We start from the raw sequence: 20315 nt of genomic DNA on the forward strand, positions 1-20315 counted from the left end.
AGTGCTGAAAGCAGCTGTAGACAATTTGTAAATACCTGGATGTGGCTGTATTTCAATAACTTCATTTATGGATATGGAAATGTGGATTTCATGTAATTCATTGTTACATGTCTAGAAATATTATTTTGATTTTTTTCTCAGCCATTGAGAAATATAAAAACCACATTTAAAAAATTTATTATTATTTTTTTTTTGAGACACAGTTTCACTCTGTTGCCCAGGCTGGAGTGCAGTGGTGTGATCTCAACTCCTTGCAAACTCTGCATGCCAGGTTCAAGCGATTCTCCTGCCTTAGCCTCCCGAGTAGCTGGGACTACAGATGTGTGGCAAATTTTTGTATTTTTAGTAGAGATGGGATTTCACCGTGTTGGCCAGGCTGGTCTCAAACTCCTGACCTCAGGTGATCCTACTGCCTTGGCTTCCCAAAGTGCTGGGATTACAGGCGTGAGCCGCCATGCCTGGCCAAAAACCACATTTTTTTTTTTTTTATTAATTTTTTTTGTGTGGCAGTTTTCAGATAGGGCTTTAAAAAAGAAATCCGACACTCTTAGTTCATAGCTGTACAAGGCAGTGGCCAGGGTTTGTCCCAGAGGCTGTAGTTTGCTGATGTCTATCTAGGAGTTGTTTAATGAGGTTTATTATCAGCTGTTATGATCTGAAAAATTCAGGCTGCTTTGTAACCTAAACCTGTGTTCTAGAACAGGGGTTAGTGATGGTTGGGCAGGATTCCTATTTTTGTAAATAAACTTTCACTGGAACACAGCCACAACCTTTGGTTTATGTAATGTCAGTGTCTACCATTGTGCAACAACATAATTGAAGTATGAGATTCCATTGAAATGAAATGACATTGAAGTACAAAAGACTGTATGGCTTGTGAAGTCTAAAATAGCTGGCTCTTTACCAACAACAAAAAAGTTTGCTGATCCCTGCCAGCGGTCCTCTGGACCAGCAGCATTAGGTTAACCTGGCACTTGGTAGAAATGGGCCCCATCCCAGACCTGTTGAATCAGAAACTCTGGGGGTAGTGACTGGTAGTCTGTGCTTTAACAAGTCTTCCAGGGAATTCTGATGCTCACACAAGTTTAAAAGCCACTGTTGTAGACCAACAGACATCCTTAGTATGTATTTGTGACTAGAAGTTGAGTTAAGTTCACATTGCCTTTATTTTATTTATTTTATTTTAATTTTATATTTTTGAGACAGGGTCTCGCTCTCATGCAGACTGGAGTGCGGTGGCACAACCTTGGCTCACTGCAACCTCTGCCTCACAGGTTCAAGTGATTCTCGTGCCTCAGCCTCCTGAGTAGCTGGGATTATAGGCGCCCGCCACCATGCCCAGCTAATTTTTGTATTTTGAGTAGAGATAAGGTTTCACCATGTTGGCCAGGCTGGTCTTGAACTCCTGGCCCTAAGTGATTTGCCCGCCTCAGTCTTCCAAAATGCTGGGTTTACAGGTGTGAGGCACTGCACTTGACCCTACATAGCCTTGAAAAACCACAAAGCCACCTGACCCGTTGTACCTATGTAGAAATACTTTTAATAGAGGAAATAATAAAAGTAACAGAACATTAGTTACTGGCATGTTTTCAACAATCCATAGATTCTAATCACAAATTATATTGGCAGACTTGAGCACTTGTCACATGCCAGTGACTGTTACAGACCCTTTACCTGCATAACTTTGATTAATCCTTACAACAGTCTGAAGAGTTAGGTATTATTTTTCCATTTTACAGGTGAAGAGACTGGGGATTAGAAAGGTTCAATAAATTCTTCAAGGTCAGACAGCAAGTAAATGGTGGACTTGGGTCTAAAATCCAGATCTCCAACTTTAATCTTAATGCTACATTATGCTTCCTCACTTGAATAAACAACACCTCAGGCAGTTGGGTTTTCAAATCCTGTTACAGCTGACACTGAGAGTTGGCAAGTGCAGATTGTTTTATTTTCATCATTGTTAATCTTTCCCCAAACCTGAAGTTTTCCACTATGGTTATATGATGTGTTCATTATATACATCTGAGAATGAACAATTTGATTTTTTATTTGATTATTAAAAAGTTGGATTTATTTTTCTTTAGCTTTTAAAAAAATTATAAGCATTTATTTTTCTGAGTTCTGATGGAGAAAGAATAGCAATGCTGAAAAGTTCTTTAGTACAATTATAAGAGGTACTGATATATGTACAAATTAAGTTGATTTTTTTCCTGAAAACATTTATTTGATCTTCATAGATACTCTTGGAAGGGCCTGGCACACTGAAGTTTAGCAACTTTTGCTTGGCAAAAGTGGAAGGTGAAAATTTGGAAGAGTTCTTTGCTTTGGTGGCAGCAGAGGAAGGAGGAGGTGATAGCGGGGAAAATGTCCTGAAGAAAAGCATGAAAAGTAGAGTCAAAGGTATGTAGACCTGGAAAGCTTAAAGATCATAACTCTAGTTGTGGGCCATCCAAGTCCTGTGTTTAGGAGACAATGTCAGTCTTTCATTTTGCCACTCAAATAAGATATTGAAAATGGTAATGACCAGCAGACATAGTCTGGACATAGGAATGGCTTTGTCCATGGCCTAAAGTATTCAATGTGGATCTGCTCTGTAAGGCCTGGGAAACCTTAACAAAACCTGTATTTCGTCCTCAGCTTTATGTTTTACTGAGCACTCATTAGCACATAGGAGGGGAATGGTGCCTGGCACATTAGCGGCTCAATAGAAATTAGTTGAGTGAAATGATATTCTGCAGTTGAAACATATATTTTTTTTTATTATTTAAGTTCTGGGGTACATGTGCTGAACATGCAGGTTTGTTACATAGTTATACACGTGCCATGATGGTTTGCTGCACCCATCAACCCGTCATCTACATTAGGTATTTCTCCGAATGCTATCCCTCCTTTAGACCCCTACCCCCTGACAGGCCCCGGGGTGTGATGTTCCCCTCCCTGTGTCCATGTGTTCTCATTGTTCAACTCCCACTTATGAGTGAGAATATGTGGTGTTTGGTTTTCTGTTCTTGTGATAGTTTGCTGAGAATGATGGTTTCCAGCTTCATCCATGTTCCTGCAAAGGACATGAACTCATCCTTTTTTCTGGCTGCATAGTATTCTATGGTGTGTATGTGCCACATTTTCTTTATCTGGTCTATCATTGATGGGCATTTGGGTTGGTTCCACATCTTTGCTATTGTGAATGGTGCCGCAATAAACATATGTGTGCATGTGTCTTTATAGTAGAATGATTTATAATCCTTTGGGTGTATACCCAGTAATGGGATTGCTGGGTCAAATGGTATTTCTGGTTCTAGATCCCTGAGGAATTGTCCTCCGCAATGGTTGAACCAATCTACATTCCCACCAACAGTCCAAAAGCTTTCTTATTTCTCCACAGCCTCACCAGCATTTTTGTTTCTTGACTTTTTAATAATTGCCATTCTGACTGGTGTGAGACGGTATCTCATTGTGGTTTTGATTTGCATTTCTCTAATGATCAGTGATGGTGAGCTTTTTTTCCTATGTTTGTTGGCCGCATAAATGTTTTATTTTGAGAAGTGTCGGTTCATATCCTTTGCCCACTTTTTGATGGGGTTGTTTGCTTTTTTCTTGTAAATTTGTTTAAATTTCTTGTAGATTCTGGATATTAGACCTTTGTCAGATGGGTAGATTGCAAAAATTTTCTCCCATTCTCTAAGTTGTCTGTTCATTCTGATGCTAGTTTGTTTTGCTGTGCAGAAGCTCTTTAATTAGATCCCATTTGTCAATTTTGGCTTTTGCTGCCATTACTTTTGGTGTTTTAGTCATGAAGTCTTTGCCCATGCCTATATCCTAAATGGTATTGCCTAGGTTTTCTTCTAGAGTTTTTATGGTTTTAAGTCTTACATTTAAGTCTTTAATCCATCTTGAGTTAATTTTTGTATAAGGTATAAGGAAGGGGTCCAGTTTCATTTTTCTGCATATGGCTAGCCAGTTTTCCCAACACCGTTTATTAAATAGGAAATCCTTTCCACATTGCTTGTTTTTCTCAGGTTTGTCAAAGATCAGATGGTTGTAGATCTCTATTCTGAAGTCTCTGTGCTGTTCCATTGATCTATATATCTGTTTTTGTACCAGTACTGTTTTGGTTACTGTGGCCTTGTAGTATAGTTTGAGGTTAGGTAGTGTGGTGCATCCAGCTTTGTTCTTTTTGCTTAGGATTGTCTTGGCTCTACGGGCTCTTTTTTGGTTCCATATGAAATTTAAAGTAGTTTTTTCCAACTCTGTGAAGAAAGTCAATGGTAGCTTGATGGGGATAGCTCTGAATCTATAAATTACTTTGGGCAATATGGCCATTTTCATGATTTTGATTCTTCCTATCCATGAGGATAGAATGTTTTTCCATTTGTTTGTGTCCTCTCTTATTTCTTTGAGCAGAGGTTTGTAGTCTCCTTGAAGAGGTCCTTCACATCCCTTGAAAGCTGGATTCCTAGGTATTTTATTCTCTTTGTAGCAATTGTGAATGGGAGTTCACTCATGATTTGGCTCTCTGTTTGTTATTGGTGTATAGGAATGCTTGTGATTTTTGCACATTGATGTTGTGGCCTGAGACTTTGCTGAAGTTGCTTATCAGCTTTAGGAGATTTTGGGCTGAAACAATGGGGTTTTCTAAATATACAATCATGTCATCTGCAAACAGAGACAATCTGACTTCCTCTCTTCCTATTTGAATATGCTTTATTTCTTTCTCTTGCCTGATTGCCCTGGCCAGAACTTCCAATACTATGTTGAATAGGAATGGTGAGAGAGGTTATCCTTGTCTTGTGCTGGATTTCAAAGAGAATGCTTTGCGTTTTTGTCCATTCCACATGATATTGGCTGTGGGTTTGTCATAAATAGCTCTTATTATTTTGAGATACGTCCCATCGATACCAAGTTTATTGAGAGTTTTTAGCATGAAGGGGTGTTGAATTTTGTCGAAGGCCTTTTCTGCATCTATTGAGATAATCATGTGGTTTTGTCATTGGTTTTGTTTATGTGATGGATTACGTTTATTGATTTGTGTATGTTGAACCAGCCTTGCATCCCAGGGATGAAGCTGACTTGATCATGGTGGATAAGCTTTTGGATGTGCTGCTGGATTCGGCTTGCCAGTATTTTATTCAGGATTTTCGCATCGGTGTTTATCGGGGATATTGGCCTGAAATTTTTTTTTTTTTTTTTTTTTTTTTTTTTTTTTTTTTTTTTTTTTTTTTTTTTTTTTGATTCTCTGCCAGGCTTTGGTATCAGGATGATGCTGGCCTCATAAGATGAGTTAGTAAGCAGGAGTCCCTCTTTTTCTATTGTTTGGAATAGTTTCAGAAGGAATGTTATCAGCCCCTCTTTGTACCTCCGATAGAATTCGGCTGTGAATCTTTCTGGTCCTGGACTTTTTTTGATTGGTAGGCTATTAATTACTGCCTCAATTTCAGAACTTGTTACTGGTCTATTCAGGGATTCGACTTCTTCCTGGTTTAGTCTTGGGAGGGTGTATGTGTCGAGGAATTTATCCATTTCTTCTAGATTTTCTAGTTTATTTGTGTAGAGGTGTTTATAGTATTCTCTGATGGTAGTTTGTATTTCTGTGGGATCAGTGGTAATATCTCCTTTATCATTTTTTATTGTGTCTATTTCTTTTCTTTATTAGTCTTGCTAGCAGTCTATTTTGTTGATCTTTTTTTTTAAAAAAAGCAGCTCCTAGATTAATTGATTTTTTTTTTTTTGAAGGGTGTTTTGTGTCTCTGTCTCCTTCATTTCTGCTCTGAAATTAGTTATTTCTTGTCTTCTGCTAGTTTTTGAATTTGTTTGCTCTTCTCTAGTTCTTTTAATTGCGATGTTAGGGTGTCAATTTTAGATCTTTCCTACTTTCTCTTGTGGGCATTTAGTGCTGTAAATTTCCCTCTACACACTGCTTTAAATGTGTCCCAGAGATTCTGGTACATTGTGCCTTTGTTCTCATTGGTTTCAAAGAACTTCTTTATTTCTGCCTTCATTTCGTTATTTACCCAGTAGTCATTCAGGAGCAGGTTGTTCAGTTTCCATGTAGTTGTGTGGTTTTTGAGTAAGTCTCTTAATCCTGAGTTCTAATTTATTGCACTGTGGTCTGAGAGACTGTTATGATTTCCATTCTTTTGCATTTGCTGAGGAGTGTTTTACTTCGAATTATGTGGTCGATTTTAGAATAAGTGTGATGTGGTGCTGAGAAGAATGTATATTCTGTTGATTTGGGGTGGAGAGTTCTGTAGGTGTCTATTAGGTCTGCTTGGTCCAGAGCTGAGTTCAAGTCTGAATATCCTTGTAATTTTCTGTCTCGTTGGTCTAATATTGACAGTGGGGTGTTAAAGTCTCCCACTATTATTGTGTGGGGAGTCTATGTCTCTTTGCAGGTCTCTAAGAACTTGCTTTGTGAATTTGGATACTCCTGTATTGGGTGCATATATATTTAGGATAGTCAGCTCTTCTTGTTGCATTGATCCCTTTACCATTATGTAATGGCCTTCTTTGTTTCTTTTGATTTTTTGTGTTTAAAGTCTGTTTTATCAGAGATCAGGATTGCAACCCCTGCTTTTTTTTTTTTTTTTTTTTTTTTGCTTTCCATTTGCGTGGTAAATATTCCTCCATCCCTTTTTTTTGAGCTTATGTGTGTCTCTGCACGTGAGATGGGTCTCCTGAATACAGCACACTGATGGGTCTTGACTATTTATTCAATTTGTCAGTCTGTGTCTTTTTAATTGGGGCATTTAGCTTGTTTACCTTTAAGGTTAATATTGTTATGTGTGAATTTGATCCTGTCATTATGATGTTAGCTGGTTATTTTGCCCATTAGTTGGTGCAGTTTCTTCATAGTGTTAATGGTCTTTACAATTTGGTATGTTTTTGCAGTGGCTGGTACCGGTTTTTCCTTTCCATGTTTAGTGCTTCCTTCAGGAGCTCTTGTAAGGCAGGCCTGGTTGTGAGATCTCTCAGCATTTGTTTTTCTGTAAAGGATTTTATTTCTCCTTCACTTATGAAGCTTAGTTTGGCTGGATATGAAGGGAATCTGGGTTGAAAATTCTTTTCTTTAAGAATGTTGAATATTGGCCCCCACTCTCTTCTGGCTTGTAGAGTTTTTGCAGAGAGATCCACTGTTAGTCTGATGGGCTTCCCTTTTTGGGTAACCCAACCTTTCTCTCTGGCTGCCCTTAACATTTTTTCCTTCATTTTAACCTTGGTGAATCTGACAATTATGTGTCTTGGGGTTGCTCTTCTCGAGGAGTGTATTTGTGGTGTTCTCTGTATTTCCTGAATTTGAATGTTGGCCTGTCTTGCTAGGTTGGGGAAGTTCTCCTGGATAATATCCTAAATTGTGTTTTCCAACTTGGTTCCATTCTCTCCGTCACTTTCAGGTTCATCAATCAAACGTAGATTTGGTCTTTCATATAGTCCCATATTTCTTGGAGGCTTTGTTTGTTCCTTTTCATTCTTTTTTCTCTGACCTTGTCTTTTTGCTGTATTTCATTAAGTTGATCCTCAGTTTCTGATATCCTTTCTTCCACTTGATCTATTTGGCTATTGATACTTGTGTATGCTTCACCAAGTTCTTGTGCTGTGTTTTTCAGCTCCATCAGGTCATTTATGTTCTTCTCTAAACTGGTTATTCTCATTAGCAATTCCTCTAACCTTTTTTCAAGGTTCTTGGCTTCCTTGCATTGGGTTAAAACATGCTCCTTTAGCTCGGAGGAGGTTGTTATTACCCACCTTCTGTAGCCTACTTCTGTCAATTTGGCAAACTCATTCTCCATCCAGTTTTGTTCCCTTGCTGGCGAGGAGTTGTGATCCTTTGGAGGAGAAGAGGCGTTCTGGTTTTTGGAATTTTCAGCCTTTTTGTGCTGGTTTCTCTCCATCTTTGTGGATTTATCTACCTTTGGTGTTTGATGTTGGTGACCTTCGGATGGGGTCTCTGAGTGGATGTCCTTTTTGTTGATATTGATGCTATTCCTTTCTGTTTGTTAGTTTTCCTTCTAACAGGCCCCTCTGCTTCAGGTCTGCTGGAGTTTGCTGGAGGTGCACTCCAGACCCTGTTTGCCTGGATATCACCAGCAGAGGCTACAGAACAGCAAATATTGCTGCCTGTTCCTTCCTCTGGAAGCTTCGTCCTGGAGGGGCACCTGCCAGATGCCAGCCGGAGCTTTCGTGTATGAGGTGTCTGCTGGCCCCTACTGGGAGGTGTCTCCCAATCAGGAGACACAGGGGTCAGGGACCCACTTGAGGAGGCAGTCTGACCTTTAGCAGAGCTTGAATGCTGTGCTGGGAGATCTGTTGCTCTCTTCAGAGCCATTAGGCAGGGACATTTAAGTCTGCTGAATCTGCTCCCACAGCCGCCCCTTCTCCCAGGCGCTCTGTCCGAGGGAGATTGGGGTTTTATATATAAGCCCCTGACTGGGGCTGCTGCCTTTTTTTTCAGAGATGCGCTGCCCAGAGAGGAGGAATCTAGAGAGGCAGTCTGCCACAGTGGCCTTTCCGAGCTGCGGTAAAACCGCCTACCCAAGCCTCAGCAATGGGGGATGCCCCTCCCCGCACCAAGCTCGAACATCCCAGGTCAACTTCAGACTGCTGTGCTGACAGCGAGAATTTCAAGCCAGTGGATCTTAGCTTGCTGGGCTCTGTGAGGGTGGGACCCGCTGAGCCAGACCATGTGGCTCCCTGGCTTCAGCCCCCTTTCCAGGGCAGTGAATGGTCCTGTCTCTCTGGGCTTCCAGGTGCCACTGGGATATGAAAAAAAACTCCTGCACCTAGCTTGGTGTCTGCCCAAACGGCCACCCAGTTTTGTGCTTGAAACCCAGTGCCCTGGTGGCACGAGAGGGAATCTCCTGGTCTGAGGGTTGTGAAGACCGTGGGAAAAGTGCAGTATGTGGGCCGGAGTTCACCTTTCCTCACGGCACAGTCCCTTATGGCTTCCCTTGGCTAGAAGAGGGAGTTCCCTGACCCCTAACGCTTCCTGGGTGAGGCAACGCCCTACTTTGCTTCTGCCTGCCCTCTGTGGGCTGCACCCACTGTCCAACCAGTCCCAGTGAGATGAACCGGGTACCTCAGTTGGTAATGCATAAGTCACCTGCCTTCTGCATTGATTGCACTGAGAGCTGCAGACTGGAGCTGTTCCTATTTGGCCATCTTGCCAGCATCCTCAAAGCAAATTTCTAGGGTGTATTCTTGGTATGTGAGATGGGGTGGGGGGTGTTAAAATTGCTATACTTGAGGGGAGAGGCTGAAGTGATGTTTCTTATACCTTTTGGGGGAAGTGGTAAAGATCTTTCCTCCTCAAGTTCCATGTTCAGGTACTTGAGACTTTGGGCCATTGAAGCTCTGTGATACTCATCATGCTGTCAGCTGAGTTTGGTGGCAGTTGTAGGAAAGGGCACTATGCGAGAGGGTGGCAGGCATCCTTGGACTAGGTAGTTATGTGGCCCAGGGATGAGGGAAGAGGATGGAGAGCAGGTTAATCATAGGCCCCATAAATAGGACTAAAGGAAATTAAACTTTCAGGGCCAGGCTTGTATATGGTAGGATTTCATGCCCAAGAATAAGGCTTTTAATGTCCTCAAATTGCATTCCATAGAATTATCAGTATTCTTTGAAAATGACTATTGTGGTCTATGTTAGTAGGATATGAAGTTCTGAATTATTGTGTATAATTTTATAGAAAACAAGGTCAATGGTATATTTCAGTATAAATGCATATTTAGTAAGGGGAAGAGAGCTGTGTTGTGGAAAAATAGGTCAGACGTTCTAGCAGTGATGCTTACTTCTGAACTTAATCTAAGAACAGTCTTTATGACAGGGTAGGTTAGTCTGTTTGGCCAAGGGTAGAGGATGCTTTCGTAACCAGCAGGGCAGAATCAGCCCTGACCTTTGGGGATCATGTACTTCATAGGTGGTTAAGTTTTACATCCCTGTGGCATTAAGATAAAAATAGAGTGTAAAACCACTTCTGTTTTCCTGGAGACTTTGAGAATTCACTGTCTAAGTGTGGCGATGAGCAAGGCACATGAAAAAAATCACCCTACCTTTTGATATATTTGACTAGTTGGGTACTGGGGTGGGGTTGATGATTGGTCAGTGGTGGTGTACAGCCATAAAGAATCTGTTAACATTGATGCTGATTTTAGGGCAAAAATTTTGGTTAGGCTGCATAAAAATAATATTGAAAAGAGCTTCTAATAAGGACATCTGGATTCTGGTTCTGCCTTTGCTTCTTTGTAACCTTCAGAGTAGTGTCACATAGCTGCTAGGAGTTTTAATTTCCTGTGTAAAGATAGGGGTTGGCTGGATCATAGTTCCCAAATTCAGGGACAGAAAAGTTATATAAATCAATAATGTGGCCCAGTGTAAGAGGGATTAATGGGGGCTATGTCAAACTACACTCAATTTTGGCCCAGTGTTTTTGATTGATTGAGAGAAATTAGAAATCTGGGCTGATTTATGAAAAGAGTTTCAAATTTAGAATCCCCTACCTACAGGTTAGGGTTCAGGTTCCACGATCTGGTCCCTGATTGCCTCTCTGTTCTTGTGGCCAGAAGATTGTGCTTCACTGTCCTTCAATTGCAGGTACAACTGACCAAGGCCTCCAACTACTTGAAGAAATCCATCAGTGCTTTTGCTCTCAGGCCACGCTTCTCATGCCTGCACCCAGCTAATGACTGAGTTTGGAGGGGATGCTAAGGCAGTCCTGTTCCTGGGAGACACTCTGGTGGCTGACATTGGTTCAGGGATTCTTTTTTTTTTTTTTTTTTTTTTTTTGAGACAGAGTCTCGCTGTGTCGCCCAGGCTGGAGTGCAGTGGCGCAATCTCGGCTCACTGCAAGCTCCGCCTCCCGGGTTCACGCCATTCTCCTGCCTCAGCTTCTCCGAGTAGCTGGGACTACAGGCACCCGCCACCACACCTGGCTAATTTTTTGTATTTTTTAGTAGAGACGGGGTTTCACCGTGGTCTCGATCTCCTGACCTCGTGATCCGCCCGCCTCGGCCTCCCAAAGTGCTGGGATTACAAGCGTGAGCCACCGCGCCCGGCTGGTTCAGGGATTCTTGTTTTGAGATGGACTCTTGCTCTGTTGCCCAGGCTGGAGTGCAGTGGCATGATCTCAGCTCACTGCAACCTCTGCCTCTGGGTTCAGGCAATTCTCTGGTCTCAGTCTCCCAAGTAGCTGGGATTACAGGCACACACCACCACGCCCAGCTAATTTTTGTATTTTTAGTAGAGATGGGGTTTCACCATGTTGGTCAGGCTGGTCTTGAACTCCTGACCTCACATGATCTGCCCACCTCAGTCTCCCAAAGTGTTGGGATTACGACATGAGCTACTGTGCCCAGCCTGGTTCAGGGATTCTTATTTTTTTATTATTTATTTATTGATTTTTTTGAGACAGAGTCTCGCTCTTGTTGCCCAGGCTGGAGTGCAATGGTGTGATCTCGGCTCAGTGCAACCTCTGCCTCCCAGGTTCAAACGATTCTCCTGCCTCCCGAGTAGCTGGGCTTACAGGTGCCTGCCACCATGCCTGACTAATTTTTTTGTATTTTTATTAGAGACAGGGTTTCACTATGTTGGCCAGGCTGGTCTCGAACTCCTGACCTTGGGTGATTTGCCCACTTCGGCCTCCCAAAGTGCTGGCATTACAAGTGTGAGCCACCGCACCCGGCCTGGTTCAGGGATTCTTGATGACCCTGAAGAACGTTTCTTAAGACTGCATGGCATCTATCTAAGGATGCTTTCATCTAATCTTCCTTCCCTTTCTCTTTGCATGGAGTCCATCGTACATCGCAATCTGAGCAGATTTCCCCATTTTTTTCTCATAGATGCTTCCTGTAATAAAATCCTTGTGTGGATAATCCTGTCTTGGTGTCTGCTTCTTGGGGGACCCAGACTAACAGTTCTCACCCCATCTCTCCCCTCACCCCCCACCTTGCCACCTCCCTCACCCCTTAGCCCCACCTTTGGCCTTATGTTCCAGCAACACCCTGTCTTCACGATTTCCTGCACGTGTTGTGTAGCTGCTCACACCCGTGCCCTTACTCTTTTGGTTCTCGTTTCTTTCTCTTTCCTTCCATACTCTCCCCTCCCTTCCCTTTCCTTCATCTTGCAGTGGCATGATCATAGCTCACTGTAACCTTGAGTTCCTGGACTGAAGCAATTCCCCCACCTCAGTATCCTGAGTAGCTAGGACTGCAGATGTGTACCACCATGCCTGGCAAAGTTTTAAATTTTTTGTAAACTGGGTTTTGCTGTGCTGTCCAGGCTGGTGTCGAACTCCAGGCCTCAAGTGATCTTCCTGCCTTGGCCCTCCAAGTAGCTAGGAGTACAGGCTTGTGCCACCACACCCAGCCCTTTCTTATTTTATTTTTTCAGCTTTCTTATTTTATTTTTAAATATTTTATTTTATTTTATTTGAGATGGAGTCTTGCTCTGTTGCGTAGGCTGGAGTGCAGTGGTGTGATCTTGGCTCACTGCGAGCTCCGCCTCCTGGGTTCATGCCATTCTCCTGCCTCAGCCTCCCGAGTAGCTGGGATTACAGGCATGCACCACCATGCCCAGCTAATTTTGTATTTTTAGTAGAGACGGGGTTTCTCCATGTTGGTCAGGCTGGTCTCGAACTCCCGACCTCAGGTGATCCGTCTGGGATTACAGGTGTGAGCCACTGCACCTGGCCGGCTCCAGCTTTCTTGAGAAATACTTCCTTACTTCTTTGTCTGGATGGCAGTCTTTGTCAGACTGAAAACTTAAGTGTTGTTTTCTTTTAAAAGTTTCATAATATTTTTTGCATAAACCATTTAACTTACCATGTAATAATATACTGTTTTGTGTATTTGTTTCCTACCCATTTGAGTGTGAACCCAGAGACTTTAATTCCATTATTAGTGCATTTATTTGTTAATTCTACATTTATTTATTTATTTATTTAGAGACGGGGTCTCACTCTGTTGTCCAGGCTGGAGTGCAGTGGTGCCATCTCGGCTCACTGCAAGCTCTGCCTCCTGGGTTCATGCTGTTCTCCTGCCTCAGCCTCCCAAGTAGCTGGGACTACAGGCGCCTGCCACCACGCCTGGCTAATTTTTTTGTATTTTTTTTAGTAGAGACGGGGTTTCACCATGTTAGCCAGGCTGGTCTGGATCTCCTGACCTTGTGATCCGCTTGCCTCGGCCTCCCAAAATGCTGGGATTACAGACGTGAGCCACCATGCCCGGCCCTCATTTATTTATTTTTTGAGACAGAGTCTTGCTTTGTTACACAGGCTGGAAAGCAGTGACGTGATCTTGATTCACTGCAACCTTCACCTACTAGGTTCAAGTGATTCTCGTGCCTCAGCCTCCAATGTAGCTGGGATTACAGGTGCCCTCCACCACGCCCAGCTAATTTTTGTATTTTTAGTAGAGATGGGGTTTCACCAGGTTGGCCAGGCTGGTCTTGAATTCCTGGCCTCCAGTGATCTGCCTGCCTCAGCCTCCCAAAGTGCTGGGATTACAAGTGTGAGCCTGGTCCACATTTATTTCTTAATTTGACTAGTTAAGGAAGTTCCAGGTACTGGAAGTAAGGATGGGAAGACAAACATTCATATTCAACAAATATTAATGAAACATCTATTAAGTGCTGGACAGAGTGCAAGGGCGTTCCATGGGCGTTATTCGTCTTTGTTTACTCAGCAGCTAGTGCAGGCAAACATACCTTCCATCGATGTGTACAAAATGTGATAGCATAGCAAAAATGCTCCATGGGAGAACTTTACAGTCATGCATCAGGGCACACAAAGCTGCTGATCTTGCTGTAATGGGCTCTGGAGATAGGATTTGCTGGGAGGCTTACCTCAGTGGAATTTTATTTCCAAATCATTGGAGATTACTTACTTCCTGGAGAAAAGATTCTCATTGGGAGGTGGGAGTTTGTTAGATGGAATGTAAAGAGTGTGCACCAGGGAGAGACAAGGACCCTGGGTCTTGGCGGGTGCTCTGCAACTGCCTAGCTGTGTGATTTACTGGAGGTTAAGTATCCCTCTAAAGCTTCCATTTCTCTTGTCAGTGAATAAGGGAACTTTCTGGCTCTAAAATATGGGATTTCTATGTAATATTAAACTTTGTATAAAGTATATGTGGCACACAATGGTGCTTTTCACTAAATATTTCCTGTTCTCCTGGATAGATGGTAGGATTGCATCCTCTCCCTGGTCAAAGCCAACTAAGTGTGAGCAGAAGTGATGTAAATAACTTTGAGATGGGAATTTTAGGAGCCAGTGTTCAGTTAGCTACGTTCTTTCTCCCTGCCTCCAAGTGAGGAAGCATGAGTGGAGTTGGAGCCTCTATCAGCCTGGGTCTTTGAGTGACTATGGGGATCAGAGCTTCTTGGTAGATTTGTTATGGACATGTTTAGTGATAGAGAAACCTTTGCTGTTAAGCCAGTGGGATGTTGGGGTTGTTATATTGAAGGTTTAACTTAAACTATTCTAATTGAAATTTAAAAGAAGAATGTAGCTGAATGTGCCATACCTCTCAGGCAGATTTTAAACACCTTTTTATATTCACCCACATCCTTTGCAAAATGTAACCTTAAAATTAGAAAACATTTAAAAATGTGAAATGCACATGAAGTTTTATTCATGCGCATGTTTTTCTCCTTCCCTTTTTCATCTCATCAGATCTTTCCTAGGTGGCTTCGTGTTGGCAGCAATACAAATGCCTAACCGAGCTGTTCTTCATACTTTGCTTTTAGGATCTCCTGTATATACAGCACCAGAAGTTGTGAGGGGTGCTGACTTTTCCATCTCCAGTGACCTCTGGTCTTTGGGCTGTCTGCTTTATGAAATGTTTTCAGGTAATTGTTTCCTGAATAGATATAAAAATCAGAGCTGGACTAAAATAAAACCAGGTTAAGTCTGTAGTTTGCAGATGTTTTACCTATAAGATGTGAAAAAACTTGATTTTTTTTTTATTTTGAGACAGAGTCTCGCACTGTCACCCAGTCTGGAGTGCAGTGGCACGATCTCGGCTCACTGCAACCTCTGCTTCCTGGATTCAAGCCATTCTCGTGTCTCAGCTTCCCAAGTAGCTGGGCTTACAGGTGCCCACCACCATGCCTGGCAGTTTTTTGTATTTTTGGTAGAGAGCGGGTCTCATCATGTTGGCCAGGCTGGTCTTGAATGCCTGACCTCAAGTGATCTGCCTGCTTAGGCCTCCCAAAGCTCTGGGATTATAGGCATGAGCCACTGTGCCTGGCCAAAAAAACTGTGACCTTATTAAATTTTTATGTATACTGATTTTGGCTGAGTTGCTTGGTATCTAGGCATATGCAGATTCCTAGAAAGTTCTTGACAAATAGGTAATTTTCCATGATAATCTGGAATGCTGAAATGTGCCTAACTCAAAAATTGTGATTATTAGAAATTTTTGTAAAGATGCCTTGCAACTGTGTATTATTCAGATGCGTTGAATGGCCAGTGCACCCATTGGTTGATAGTAGTGGTCCATATGTGTGTTTGTGTATTTGTTAGGATGATAATACATTTTGAATTAAGAGAAATATAAATTATATAGGCAGTGCCTCGTACATACTAGGCATTAAATAGCTATTGCTATACATTTTTTCTATAAGTTGTATAATCTTGAAATATCTGTAGTTGAGATTAGAATTATTGGTGATAGCAAGGCCGGGCGCGGTGGCTCATGCCTGTAATCCCAGAACTTTGGGAGATCGAGGCGGGCGGATCACGAGGTCAGGAGATTGAGACCATTCTGGCTAACACGGTGAAACCCCATCTCTACTAAAAATACAAAAAAATTAGCTGGGCATGGCGGCGGGCGCCTGTAGTCCCAGCTGCTGGGGGTGCTGAGGCAGGAGAGTGGTGTGAACCCAGGAGGCAGAGTGTGCAGTGAGCTGAGATTGCACCACTGCACTCCAGCCTGGGTGACAGAGCAAGACTCTGTCTCAAAAAAAAAAAAAAAAAAAAAAAAAGAATTATTGGTGATAGCAGACTTCTTTAATTTTGCAAGTTTTCATGTGATTTCAGGAAAACCTCCATTCTTCTCAGAAAGTATTACAGAATTAACTGAAAAGATCTTATGTGAAGATCCTTTGCCACCTATTCCGAAAGGTAAGATTTCTTATGATAAATGGAATTAATTTACATTTTACACTGATTAATGGTGTGCCTTTATCCAACGTTTGCTTTTATTGATTCATAACTCCCCAAAGTTATCTTTTATAAATGATCCCAAGTTGATATTTTTAGAAATCTTAGTATTTCCTTTGCCATTTTTTAAAGGTGCTGAAACAGAGAACAAAGGACTAATAGATTTCCCTCATTTAAAAACAAATTATTTTGTGCATCTATATCATAAAAAGTATGGCTTAAAGACTTAAAAAACTTAAACCCTTATGTGACATTGCTTTTTGTATGTACCATTTACTTACTTTGTAGTCATATCCCATGTGGTTATTTCTATCTCCTGTTGGAACAAATTCACCGTTTCCTTATCTTGATGAATCAGAATGCTACCCTTATAAGTTTTAAAAATATTTATTTATTTATTTATTTATTTTTGAGATAGAGTCTTGCTCTGTTGCCCAGGCTGGAGTGCAGTGGCGTGATCTCGGCTCACTGCAACCTCCGCCTCCCATGTTCAAGCGATTCTCCTGCCTCAGCCTCCCAAGTAGCTGGGACTACAGGTGCCTGCCATGGCGCCCGGCTAATTTTTTGTTTTTGTTTTTTAGTAGAGACGGGGTTTCACCATCTTGGCCAGGCTGGTCTCAAACTCCTGATGTCATGATCCACCCACCTCAGCCTCCCAAAGTGCTGGGATTACAGGCGTGAGCCACTGCGCCTGGCCCAAAAATCTTTAAAATTAGATACAGTTGTAGTATTTTTAAAGTGTTGGAACTTTAATCATATAAATTGTGGTTAATATAATGATCTATCAGCAATAATTTTTAAGGAAAGAAAAACAAAAGGCACAAGTGTAGTAAAACATTTTGCTATACATTGTTAAAGTTTATCTTAAGACATAAATGAAAACAGGATTCTACAAAAATTATTGCTATATATATGTGTATATATATGTGTGTGTGTATATATATATATATATATATATATATTTTTTTTTTTTTTTTTTTGAGAGACAGGGTTCTGTTGTGTCACTCAGGCTGGAGTGCAGTGGTGCAGTCAACCTCCCGAGTAGCAGGGACTATGGGTGCACACCACTGGGAATGGCTAATTTTTGAATTTTTTTGTGGAGACAGGGTCTTGCTATGTTGCCTAGCTTGTCTTGAACTCCTGGCCTTGAGTGATCCGCCTGCCTTGGCCTCCCAAAGTGCTGGGATTTCAAGTATGAGCCACAATGTGTGGCCGTTACTACTACTTTTAACCGTAGACTGATGACCTGGATATGGTATATAACTAATTTAAAAAGACAAAACATTATGAGATAAGTGGTATTGGACAGTGTCATACTATAATGCTTCTTATTTCTGTTAAAAATCTTAAAAGAGGGACTGCAAATATTCTAATCATAGTACATTGTAATGCGAAGTTGTTCAAGTTAGGAATACTTCAAAGAATAAGGTATAATTAGTAGTTAAGCTGGGGCTGGGCATGGTGGCACACACCTGTAATCCTAGCACTTTGGGAGGCTGAGGTGGGTGGATCACCTGAGGTCAGGAGTTTGCCACCAGCCTGACTATCATGGTGAAACCCCGTCTCTACTAAATACAAAAAAATTAGCCAGGCATGGTGGCACATGCCTGTAATCCGAGCTACTTGGGAGGCTGAGACAGGAGAATTGCATATACCTGGGAGGCAGAGGTTGCAGTGAACTGAGATCGCGCCATTGCACTCCAGCCTGGGCAAGAAGAGTGAAACTCCTCCAAAAAAAAAAAAAAAAAAAAAAAAAGTTGGAGCTGAGCATAGTGGCTCACACTTGTAATCGCAGCACTTTAGGAGATCCAAGGCAGGTGGATCACTGGAGCTCAGGAGTTTGAGACTAACTTAGGCAGTATAGTGAGACCCCATCTCTACAAAAAATAAACAAAAATTAGTCAGGCACGGTAGTGCATGCCTGTAGTCCCAGCTACTCTGGAGGCTGGGGTGAGAGGATCACTTGAGCCTGGGAGGTAGAGGCTGGAGTGAACCTTGATTGTGCCACTGCTCTCCAGCCTGGGTGACAGAGCGAGACTCTTTCTCAAAAAACCCCCCCAAAATAGTTGAAGACAAGTGTTTGAGTTTGTTAAGCTGGTGATCCTTATTGGGATTGTTCAGTGAAGAGAAGTCTTAGAGGTTTGTTAAGACTTAGTTTTTGAGATTTACATTTCTTTTTTTTGATCTAGGAAAAAATGTTTTTAATCTTTGTGTTCTGTACCTCCCCATCCTGCCCCCATTAAATAGAGGATATAATTGTTGTTAATGGATTTAGTGTTCTCTTAATAATAATGTATGTGTTTAAAATACTATTGCTTTAAATGTTGATGTAAGAGATAAAAATAAAATTGATATGTATTTACTGCTTATCATTTTTTCTTGGAAATTAATTTGTTTATAGATTCTTCTCTTCCTAAAGCTTCTTCAGATTTTATTAATTTGCTTGATGGATTACTTCAAAGAGATCCTCAAAAAAGGTAGGGACAGTATTTCGATCTTTTTTTCTTTTTCTTTTGAGTTCTGCAAATGGAGTAAGGGACAGTATTTTAATGGGAATAAGTGGTGGAATCTTTTCCCCCTTTTATGTACTTCTAAAATGGTGCTGTTCTTAATATACAAATAGCTATTCAAATTATTATTTTTTAAAGAAGTCTGACTTTGGGTTAAAAGTTTTTCTCTCAGTTTGCAGGTGTTTTTAATCATGAGGAATTTTTGAAGTCAATTTCTCTTTTCATGTATTAAGTAGTTGACAAATTTTCTTATAACTCCCAAATCCAAGAAGTACCATTTCTTGTATTTTGTATTTCAGGCTAAAACTGTTTGACTATTGACCTAGGGATGATATTGTCAAGTTAAGATGCTGTTAACTGAGTGATATTTAATATGACCTGTTTTTATGACAATCCTATCATAATGGGGATATTAAGTGATAGGATAATAGGCACCTTGTGAATTTTCTGTCATTGATGGCAATGTTAGAAATCATTGTTGAGGCACAGGGTAGGGGAGGCTAGGAGGTGGACCAGAGTGGGAAAGAGGGCCAAGGAAAGTAGTTTCTAGTTCTGGTTCTGTCACTAGATAACTGGGATGGGGGGATGGGAGGAGGGTTCAGTTTATAAAATGGAGAATAAATTTAGTGTAGCATATACAAGAATCCATGCTTTTATTAAATATATTTTAAAAACTGCAGAAGGAAATGCTGATTTTTGTATAAGCTGTAGGACAAACATCCTTTACTTATATTAGAATGCTTTCAACATTAGTGTTATTTTGGTGGATAATTTTTCACACATCTTTTGATAGGATGTAACTATACCTAATTTACTTAAGACGGTGTATCCACATATCCCTACATTTATAACTGTATGCTATATGATTTTTTGCTTACATGGGACCACTCTATAACCTACTTTTTTCTCTCATGGTACACTATGCATATTTTTCCATTTCCATTTCTGAGTCTTGCTCTGTCACCCAGGCTGGAGTGCAGTGGCGCAATCTTGGCTCACTGCAACCTGAGTTCAAGTGTTTCTCCTGGTTTCAAGTGTTTCTCATGCCTCAGCCTCCTAAGTAGCTGGGATTTCAGGCGCATGCCACTATCCCCAGCTAATTTTTTTGTTTTTAGTAGAGATGGGGTTTCACCATTTTGGCCATGCTGGTCTCGAGCTCCTGGCTTCAAGCAGTTCCGCCTGCCTCGGCCTCCCGAAGTGCTGGGATTTCAGGTGTGAGCCACTGTGCCTGGCTGCTTGGTCATTTTAAATGGCTGTAGAGTATATACAATTACCTATAAAAAAGTAAACATTTGGAATGCCTCTTGATTTGGAATATTATATACGTTGTTACAGTAAATATCCTTTTGTGAATTTTTAAAATTTTTTTGGGTTTACTTGGGTAGTTATCTCTTTCATGTGAATTTCTCAAAGTGAAATGGCTGGCCAAAGGCTAAGAGCATTTAAAAAGTTTGATACATTTCCTGCATTCTAGGAACATGTGCTGATTTACACTCCCAGCAGCAATATGTTAGAAAGCTGCTTCCCTCCCACTCATCTACAGTGTGCCTTGTTGATCTACATTTTTGTCAGTTTGATGGATGAAAATAAATTTTACTTTGGCTATTTTTCTCTTTTAGTGAACCATAAGAGCTTTTTGTGTAAAGGAATATTAT

The 20315-nt window shown here is 41.3% G+C and overlaps 1 protein-coding gene across 1 annotated transcript in view; it reads left to right on the forward strand.

Moving 5' to 3' along the window:
* The window catches only part of ULK4 (unc-51 like kinase 4), a 718037-nt gene that overhangs the window by 33754 nt on the left and 663968 nt on the right, over positions 1–20315 (forward strand). The window contains exons 5-8 of the mRNA XM_030812066.1: positions 2238–2400; positions 14734–14835; positions 16028–16111; positions 18552–18627. Of these exons, the coding sequence (XP_030667926.1) occupies positions 2238–2400; positions 14734–14835; positions 16028–16111; positions 18552–18627 (425 nt within the window). The remainder of the gene's footprint in view (positions 1–2237; positions 2401–14733; positions 14836–16027; positions 16112–18551; positions 18628–20315) is intronic.

This window comes from Nomascus leucogenys, chromosome 4, assembly GCF_006542625.1.
Source record: "Nomascus leucogenys isolate Asia chromosome 4, Asia_NLE_v1, whole genome shotgun sequence".
NCBI lineage: Eukaryota > Metazoa > Chordata > Mammalia > Primates > Hylobatidae > Nomascus > Nomascus leucogenys.